Source organism: Dicentrarchus labrax, unplaced genomic scaffold, assembly GCF_905237075.1.
Source record: "Dicentrarchus labrax unplaced genomic scaffold, dlabrax2021, whole genome shotgun sequence".
In the NCBI taxonomy this organism is placed as follows: domain Eukaryota; kingdom Metazoa; phylum Chordata; class Actinopteri; family Moronidae; genus Dicentrarchus; species Dicentrarchus labrax.
The window spans coordinates 407418-417509 of NW_026136705.1; the positions used below are offsets into that span (position 1 = coordinate 407418).

At 39.9% G+C, this 10092-nt stretch overlaps 1 protein-coding gene across 11 annotated transcripts; it reads right to left on the reverse strand.

Annotated features, from left to right (window-relative positions):
- Positions 1-960: 960 nt before the first annotated feature.
- Positions 961-6972, reverse strand: LOC127363557 (uncharacterized). 11 transcript variants are annotated; one of them, XR_007884898.1, is made up of 9 exons: positions 6813-6967; positions 4252-4375; positions 3967-4013; positions 3595-3879; positions 3451-3498; positions 3108-3171; positions 2820-2911; positions 2190-2342; positions 961-2103 (listed from the first exon to the last, which is right to left on the reverse strand). XR_007884898.1 is itself a non-coding variant. In XM_051400201.1 (8 exons), the coding sequence occupies exons 3-8, from the start codon at positions 4004-4006 to the stop codon at positions 1976-1978; spliced, it is 714 nt and encodes a 237-aa protein (XP_051256161.1). In that variant the 5' UTR covers positions 4007-4013; positions 4252-4375; positions 6813-6961; the 3' UTR covers positions 961-1975. The 11 variants fall into 11 exon arrangements, 2 of the variants coding, with proteins under 2 accessions (XP_051256161.1, XP_051256162.1); XR_007884896.1 differs by having other exon boundaries at positions 2820-3171; positions 6813-6969; XR_007884899.1 differs by lacking the exon at positions 3108-3171 and having other exon boundaries at positions 2852-2911; positions 3438-3498; positions 6813-6965.
- Between the last annotated feature and the right edge of the window lie 3120 nt (positions 6973-10092).

The following is a 10092-nucleotide window of genomic DNA, read 5'->3' on the forward strand; positions in this document are numbered from 1 at the left end:
AGAGCTTGTGGTTGGAAACTCAGAAAATCTCTCACAAGCCCATGCTGAGGCCAGCACTTCTCAGTGTGAGCTGGTACAAGCATTTCCGCATTTGTCAGAACGTCAGATCCTCTTTGATGCTGCTATCGTGACCCCCAGGACGGCATGTTCGTTTTTCAGCAGACGTGTTTTATCAGCCAGGAAATTCTTCTGATTTTTCATCCCCAGAAAGAGTCTTACCTTGCTGACATTACTGGGCTCAGACATGGCTTTCACAGCACTCACCTTATTTTCTGAGAGTAATCACACTTGTGACACAGCACCCTCTGCAGCCTCTCATCTTGAATGGCTCCCCAGTTGAGCCCTAATGGAGTTATGAGGGTTGCTCAGCAGAGAAGACTCCTTGGAGAGTGAAATCTGCGAAAATCCTAGCTTTGAAAATACACTTTGGCTCCAGCAAGCTGTCCTATGTTTTGTCTGTGGGGAGGGGATGCTTCTCTCTCATCACTGATTCAGTCAGCTCAGTGAGGTCGGTGCATATTCTCACCTTGCTTGTGTGTTTAGGTGCCACAACCATCGGTGCACACCACTCAGTGGGCTCCTCCACATCTAAGATGACTCCCTGCTGCTCCATATGATCCAGCTCTGTGCCCCTAGCTTTATGACAATGTTGTTCTCACCCATGCATTTTGATTAGTCCACAAAAAAGCATTTGGAAATTCCCATTTTACGTGTCCTGGGAGGCAGGCATTGGATGTAGCTCAGACATAAAAACAGCATATTAATACAGTATTACACTGCATCAGCTGCTTTTAAAATTTTACAGCAAGAATATACAAGATATGTATGTGTTACGCAGTCAAACCGTGATAAATTCTAATTCTAATTCTAAATGTAAATATTGAACTTGATAAACAAGAATATAAGGCTTTAAAAATCAGTCAATACATCAATTCAAACAACATAAATGACGAGTGACAATTATTGAAGATTGTAAAAATATACACATTTTATTTAATCTAATCATCCAATTAAAAATTACTAAATGAAGAAAAAAGAGAACTCATCCTTCTTCTTATTGAACTTTTATAAAAATAGTCAATAATGTTTTCACATTATACTTTGGAGCATCACAGGCTTCCTATTAAAAACTTCATATTCAAAAATAGTGTAAACATTGCTAAAAGGCTCAGTGTGTAACATTCAAGAGGATCTAATGGCACAAATGGATTATAATATCCACAGGATGTTCTTGTTCCATTAGAATTACATGTTGAACCACAACGCTTCTACAGTAGCCCAGAACGGACAAACTAAACACTGACACTTGATAGGGCCGTTTGTGTTTTTCACAGCCACCGTAGTTTCAACACTTTTTAAACGGAGGATGAAGCGAGTGAGTTGCAATCTGCAACTACAGTGCTAGATGCCACTAAATCTTACATACTGGTCCTTTAAGGCAGATGTGCATAATTAGAAAATGAATTAATTAAATTCAGTTTTATTTATGTAGGACCAAACCATAGTCAGATATTATTTCAGGAGCCTTTTCATATAGTGCAAATTTAGAATTCCCACCATGACCACCTACTACAACAACTACACTGGCAAGGAGAAACTTCATTATTAGAAACTTCACCAACCGGAAGAGTCCCACACTGAGTGTGCTTTGCTGCTAATTCATACACGTATGAAACTCTGCAGCTCTACTGAGTGAGCTAAATTTGAGGTAAGAAAAAAGGCTTGTTAACAATTGTGTTCTGTAATGTTGGACTGGATGAGGGTGTCTGGTTAGATTCTTCACTTTCTTTAGCAGCTCGTTACTGTTTTAGGTGCTGTGTGTCAGTGTACAGCGGGTTTCTCAGAACTGGTTTTCTGATCACAGCTTACAGTACAGTAAATGTAACACCAAAACTGACACATGCCCACTGCTTCAAAACCAACACTGCAGTGGGAATGTGATGAGAAAAGAGGTGACATTCTTGTTTGAGCTGCATCAGACCTTGGTCTCAGCTATGGACGAGTCATCTCTCTCTTCAGTCGGGCTTCTTCCATTTCCAGTTTCAGATGGGGGAACTTCTCCATTCAGATTCTGTAGCTCAGTGCCTTCAGGCTGGGCTTGATCTGTATTATTGACAGAATTAAGAATTGTCACATACAAATCCAAACACACATCAAACAGTTGCATTAAAAAAGGACAGCTAACATACCTTCTACATGTTGATCTCTCCACCAGTGGAGTAGTTGGTCTCTTTTGGGTAGTTTGTCTCTATTGAAATAAACTACTACAGCTACTAATACTAATACTAATACTACAACTCCAATCCAATACTTTGTTGGACCCACTGGTGGCTGTGTTGTACCTGTTGGAAAAAAAACATTTTCTATTTGATATCTCATACATCAACTCAGCAGAGGTGGACCACCACAGTGAGAACTTTTACGCCAATTCACCAAATGTAGAAAATTAGAACAATTTAACAAATTTTTGTTGAAAAATTAATAGAAGTAAACGTCCTCTTCAGGATGCTTTTGCAGCAGTCAGCAAGCAGTCACACAACAATTTCACAGTTGGCCAGATAGCGGTGTTATAATGTAATTTTATTCAAATATCGTTTTTTTTTCGTTTATCCCCTGAATCAAAACAAATACTATTTCAGTGTGTTCATATTGGGTTATTCACCGTTTTTATGAAAAGTTATGAAACACAAAACGGTGGAATTTTCAAGATTAAATTATTTTTTGAAAGTTTTTGAAAGTTTACATGTTTCCACCTCCAGGCAGCACTAATTTCAGTGTCATAGGAGTCAACATCAGTTTAAAGAGATGTGAAAACTTACTTGAACATTATTTCTACACTGTGTTGGCTCACCGTCAGCAGCTGCTGGTCCAGATGTTGGTGTGGTGAGGGGCACATCCACAGTATTACTTTCTATGGGGGAAATTTGTGTTAGTGTTACAGTCACATTTACATGTTTTCCCTTTTAGTTAAATAACTTAATGAAATGAACCTAATCAGTAGAATTTAACTGAGTTGACTCAGCACACTAAGGTTTCATATTGGTACATGTATAGTTTCTCATTTCATCAATCCCAAAATGTGACAACATAATATTTATCATACATACATTGCATGAAGCACAAAAGGCTGGAAGTCTCCCCCTCCTTCAATTTCATCTTTGTGATCAGAGTCTATTTTTTCAGCGTCATGAGAATTAAAATCAGTTTATGTCACAACTCAAGCAGATAAACAGGGAACATATGGGTTCAGCTGTGATCAGCTGAGGGAGCTGGAATTGAGAGCTAAGTTTGACTTTGTGGCCTGTCCGAACTAACGCTGTACTCAATTGACAATTCTTGTCAAAGTTGCATTATTGATATGTGGTACAGTAGTTCTTAGAAATCAGATTCTTATGTGAATATAATGGACAGAGTATGACATATTGTTAGATATTCACCATGTTGGCTCACCTTCAGCAGCTAGAGGACCGGGTGTTGGTAGGGTGAGGACAAAATTCTCTATTGGGGGAAATCTGTGTTAGTGCATGTTTTTTCTTTAATTAAATAGCTTGAGTGAATGAACCTAAACAATAAAGTTCCAGTGAGTCAACTTACCTAACGATTTAAAAAAATGACACCTGTATTTTCCCTCGTCATCGTTTGTGAAGTTTGACAGATCAATATCCAGTCTGCCACCGTTTCTTGTGCAGTTAACTCGTCCCTTATACTTGTTTGAAGATGGCGCTCGTTCACCGTTTTGCACTACAAAGAAAACCTCACCATCTTTCAGGCGAAAACACTTAATGTTTGCTCTAGAAAGGTCGGTTTCGTTCGGTATTTCCAAACTTATAATCTTGGAACCGCCCTGATCTCTGGTGGTCAATTTCTCGGACCATACCACTGTAAAGGAAAGACAGAGAGAAATTAGCCACAAGAAACATCCAAATAGTGCTGTGTACTGATAATGAACTGAAGGTGGAAGCTAACTGAAAGTCAGGATGATGAGCAGCAAGGTCCTGCAGAACATCTTCTCCCTGTGAGAGGAAACAGAGGGGAAGAGTCAAAAACAAATGAATTCATCAGACAGTAAAACGTCACAGAGCATGTTTATAACACAGATACTTGTTATGGATGTATAATCAAAGTTCTTTTTAACTAAACCTCACAAAAAACATTGCTTAAAGCCCAATGATCTACAGAGGTCTCCTCCTGTCCAAAACAAAGGGACCCGCTGATTAAAACCAGTTAAAACACTGAATAAAGCAGTTCCACCTTAACAATCACTGCTTCTCCCACGCTGTCGGACAGACAAAGGACTTCACGGAAGGTCTGCAAGCCTTGCTTCTCTGATAACTTAAGGTCCAGACGTCTAAAGGATCCTTCATCTGGTTCAAATCTAGAGTTAAAAAGCACAGTGGATGGTAAAAATGTGTCTTCAGACTGGATAAACAGTCAATGTATGACAGCTACAATCCACAGAGGGGATATGACGCCATTGACGGATGACCGGTGTTACCTGAATAAAATGACAGATTTCTCTGAGATTGACCTGAAGAGGCTCCACGTAGCTCTCTGCTCACAACTACAGTTTGATATAAAGCTTGTATTACTTTGTTGGGGTCTTGTAAGTAAGTAAGTAATTAAGTAAGTAAAATGTCTTTAAAAAGCACTTTTCCCAGAGACAAATCACAAAGTGCTTTACAGAGGCAACGTACAATAAAGGAGGCACAATGCATGATAGAATAAAGCTATATATGTATATAAACATTAACATATGCAAACATAAAATATATATACATGTGTAATTTTAAGTTGGAAAACTAAGTTTCTGGTAGAATGTCCACCCTACTTGCCTTTGCTCGGACCCATTTTCAAACTTTTGTACTCAACTACACACACAGTGCATTTCCTCTATCTTTGACCAAATCGGTCCAAATCTGGCAAAATACTCAAACACGCTTCTGTGGTAGTTCCCACTACTTCCCATTTCTTTAAGAGTGTTTTTCCAATCATCTATTTCCTATTTACATTTTTATTGACATTAGCACAAAACAAACACCTTCCCGTTTGTTTTTGTTTTTTAAAGTTTTTTTTGGCCTTTTTATTGCCTTTATTTGATCAGGACAGCAAAAGACCACAGGAAAGGGGTAGAGCAAGCGGGGATGACAGCAGCAAAGGGCCACAAGTCAGATTCGAACCCTGGGCCTCTGAGCAAACTGGGCGCCCACCTTCCTGTTTGTTAAAGCATATTTTCCAAATAAACCCGCAGAGACATGTGCAGTATGAGCTGGGATAGGCTGCAGACTTATTGAATGATAATTTGAAAAGATGTCAAAACAATGACAGCATTGCTAATCATACTGATAAGGGCTTTTTGTTGTTGTTGTTGTTGTTGTTGTTGTTGTTGTTACTAAGATAAGCCTCTCTTCTCTGTTGTGTTCTTGCTTCACCAATGTGCCTCATCTGCAGCCTTGGTTTATCCACTCTGTCTTTTCCCCCAGCCCTCGACTTCTAAATGAACGGAGGTCTGCCAAAACGCAGTGAGCCCGAGGCTCCAGCGAGCTTTCACTCTTCTGTGTTGGTCTAATTATTCTTGAGCAACATTGAAACCTATCTCCTTTGATCGGCTTTACTGCCTTCCTCTCTGCCCTGCTACACTCCTCTGCTCTCCCTCCTTCTCTCTTTCTGGTAGCTTCTGATTGGCTGGTTGGTTAGCTTAAGGCATGACAAGTGTTGAGACAGACAGGGTTCGACCCAATCAGAGTGGATGGCTGAACGCATGGACAGAAAAATGGCGTCTTGGTAGCATGCACCGAGCGCTAACCGGTCGCTGTTTGACAGTTATTATAGTAAAGACCTTGTTCTATTCTTCCAAGTTGGGGTCTAAGTCTTGAAGAACTTCCCGGTGTGATAATCAAGTCACTTTAATTCATGCATGAGAGAAGGTCACCTTGGATGTTCTCTCCCGACTTCCAAAACTCTCCCTATATACATTCCAGTACATCTCATTACATCACAAACAATAAACCCCCTGTGTGTCTTGCAAATGTACTCCTGTAAATCCAGGTCTCTCTCACCAAATGGTCTTTGATCTCTTCCCGTTTCTTCTTTTTATAAAAAAAAAATTTTTTTAAAGGGGGAGATCTATTTTTTTACCCCAAACCCTTTTTTTTCTCCCCCCCCCTCTTCCCCCCCCCCCCCCCCCCCCCCCCCCCTTCCCCCCCTCTTCCTCTGTTCTTGTCTGTTCTTTAATGCGAAAACTACATTCCTCAAATATTAGGCGTCACAAGAGTAAACAAGAGTAAAGCCATGCTAGTATGTAGCCTTCCACGAGGCTGTGTGATGCAGCTCCACCAGCAGCCAGCAACATGCTCATGTTTAGCAGGTATAATATGTAAATGGTGAATGGACCTGTACTAGTATAGCACTTTCATATTCACACAGCGACGGCAAACATCGAACAGAAACTAACTCATTCACACAGCGATGAACGGCGTCAGGAGCAATTCGGGGTTCAGTATCTTGCTCAAGGATACTTCGACATTTGGCGGGAAGAGCCGGGGATCGAAGCAACAACCTTCCGATTAGTGGACGACCCGCTCTGCCTCTGAGCCACAGCCGCCCAATACTTTTCTAACCATGACAGTTTAGTATGCTAACATTAGCTGATTTGCACTAAACCAGAATGACTGACTTGAATGGCTCAAAGAGGCTCACGTTGCATGTTGCAGAATATCCGATAACTGCGAAAGACTGCAGTCAATGAGCAGGAAACACTTACTGATTCACACCGTTACACAAATAATACCAACTAATACTCAAACTGTACTTACTCCTTTTCTTCCTTAGGGAGGATCCAAAAAGAGCCCGAACAAGAAGGTAACCTCTTTTCATACTATACCAAGGAATGCCACTGACACGAGACAGGGCACAACAACTGCAAACTGGAAGTGGGATCGGATGGAACTAAACATTACGTAATCGACAGGGAGTGCAGCTTGTTGAAACATACACATATAATTATACTGTATGAATTCTTTTCACAATGCTACGACTCAAAGTTCATGTTTCATCTTGCTACTGAGCTGCTGATTGAACATGCCCACCTTCCTCCAGTCCCTTTACACACACACTGACTGTCAGCTGACAGTTTAATGTTGCAAATCATTTCAAGGAAAGATAGAGCCAAACTTGACACAAGTCTTGTTGGGGACCATGTTTTAAGTAGAAAACTAAGTTTCTGGTAGAATGTCCACCCTGCTTGCCTTTGCTTGGACCAAACCCATTTTCAAACTTTTGTACTCAACTGCATTTCCTCTATCTTTGACCAAATCGGTCCAAATCTGGCAAAATACTCAAAAACGCTTCTGTGGTAGTTCCCACTACTTCCCATTTCTTTAAGAGTGTTTTTCCAATCATCTATTTCCTATTTACATTTTTATTTACATTAGCACAAAACAAACACCTTCCTGTTTGTTTTTGTTTTTTTAAAGTTTTTTTGGGGGGCTTTTTTATTGCCTTTATTTGATCGGGACAGCAAAAGTCAGACAGGAAAGGGGGGTAGAGAGAGAGGGGATGACACGCAGCAAAGGGCCACAGGTCGGATTCGAACCCTGGGCCGCTCAGCTAACTGGGCGCCCACCTTTCCTGTTTGTTATAGCATATTTTCCAAATAAACCCGCAGAGACATGTGCAGTATGAGCCAAACTTCAAAGTCTGTTTGGGGACCACGTCTCGAGCACTTCTTAGTTCACGGGCGAGAAATCTTAGCATGTAAGACAAGATGTTCCTTTATTGATCCCCAGTAGGGGAAATTCAAATTGGCACAGTAGTAAAGAAATAAAATGAAATATATATAAAAAAGTAGAATAAGGTAAACCTGTATATATCTGTACATCTGCAATGTTTCTGAATTATTGTGCAAAAAAAAAGTTGTGTTTGACAGGTTAAGGGTCTCAGTCAGTGGAGGTAGGACGTACTGATGGCTCCCAAACACTTCCCACAGGCATCAGGTTGGGTTACTCAATACGTATCATTACATACATATGTATAAAGGTATACCTAACAAAAGGTATAAAGCTATGATACTGTGACTGATATGTGTTTTTTAACATCATTTTTAAGATTTTTTTCATATTGTTGATACAATTGCTAATTTTTATTGTTTAATCTCCTTCTTATGGCCTCTTTATTGGTCCTGTTGTGATGTGTATCACTTATGGTGGTGGTATGGTTATTACATTAAAGGCTATACAGGCCGATGAGCCACACTGACTCTTTGAATATGTGTTCGCATTTCTACCATAGTGGCAGATATTCTTCATATTCTGTCTGCTGTGACCTGTCCGGACCGGTCTCTTGCTCAAAGATCACCAACTTTCACACGATATTGGTGAAGAGAACATAAAGGTCCAAAATTCAGCAACACAAGAAGTACATAGCTCAGTGTTTCTGTGCGTGTCAGGGCATGTTTTCACCTTTCCTTTCCCAACGCTGTTTGACATTGTGTGCAACGCATTTAAACTTTAAAGACACAGAATATATAATGATCTCTTAAGACTATTTTGCTTTTGATTACATTTGTTTTGAACTTGTTCTGAGCAGGAGTGATTGGGGAAGTCCGTACTGTGAAGATATCGTGTGAGATTAAAAATGTACTGGAACCCACGGGTTTGTAGTTGAGGTTTATGGTGAGAACTGAGACTGATCTTTCCTGATCTGCATATTACAGCTGGTGCTCATCTGTACACACAAAGAAAAACACTCCCCTGGGGATTAAATCAGAAAATACACACAAATGGCTCCTACCCTTCTGCATGAGATCGTTTTATATAGTGGAGATGCAGCTCTATATGTTGTCAAGGATTCGAATTAGATTCATTTATTATAGCAAAACAGTAAACACAAAACATCATGTTACAGTCAAATGTCAATCAGCATCTCACTCTAACAATGCATCATATTTTATAGCCTGATCTGAACCTTGCAGCTTAGACAAACATGTTACATTAAATCTGGAATATGAAGGAATGAGAATGCAACTGCAAAATGTAATTACAATAAAACATTTGTGGGGTCCTTTATAAATAATGCACGGCAGGAAATATCAAAACATGGCATAGGCAGTATAGGCAAATGCTAAGGGCGCCGTCCATCTAGGGGGCGCCACGATGGGGGAAGGAAAAAAACAAAAGGTGCAACTTTCAATATGTTTTATACCAAAACAAGTTGGTGCTATTATTTCTTAGTGTGAAAAAAGCCCACATTAATTTAACTTCATAGTGAAGCCTATTAAATAATAATAAGACTTTATGGAGGTGGAAGCTGCGCCGGGAGACGAGCGAGTGGAGGCAGTAGTAGTGTAGTCAGCAGTCTCTTGTTGCCATAGCAACAGTAAACATTGACATGGACTAATGAGTTGTAAATAGAGATGCAGAATCAAGCTGTATTGTAAAAACAGATGAGATACTTTTAATTTTAGCACAAAATACAAGTAAACCTATAGGAAATAATGAGTTTAATTTGCAATATTTGCCATTGAATTTATTGTAATCTTTCAATTCATAGGGTTAGAGACTTAATAATGTCTCCATGTCCCTCTCAGGTTGAACACTTGACATGTGAGAGCCTGAGGAGTTGTTCCCCCTCGTCCATGTTCGAGGACTTGCTCTCTCTCTGCCTCCACTTCACCACTTTTTGGCTACTGAGACGTCTCTGATTGGTTGAGTATGTCATGTGTCTTATAATGTTATATGAATTCATACTTGATTTGTGATGATGACTTAATAATATTTCCATGTTTCTTTTAGGTTGACCACCCTATATATGAGAGCCTAAGGAGTTGTTTTCCCTCTGTCCCCTTTTGAGGACCTGCTTTGTCTCCTCCATCATTCACTGGGACACTTTTGGGTTCCTGAGCTTATGCAATATGTGTATGTTTAAAGGTTTATGTGAAGAAACATACTATATGTGTGATAAAATGACAATTGGTAATTCATAAATGTCTCTTTATATTCTCTGCTACCATCATCTCCTGTCAAACAGGAGAGAGAAGAGAGAGAGAGAGAGAGAGAGAGAGAGAGAGAGAGAGAGAAAGAGCGAGAGAGAGAGAGA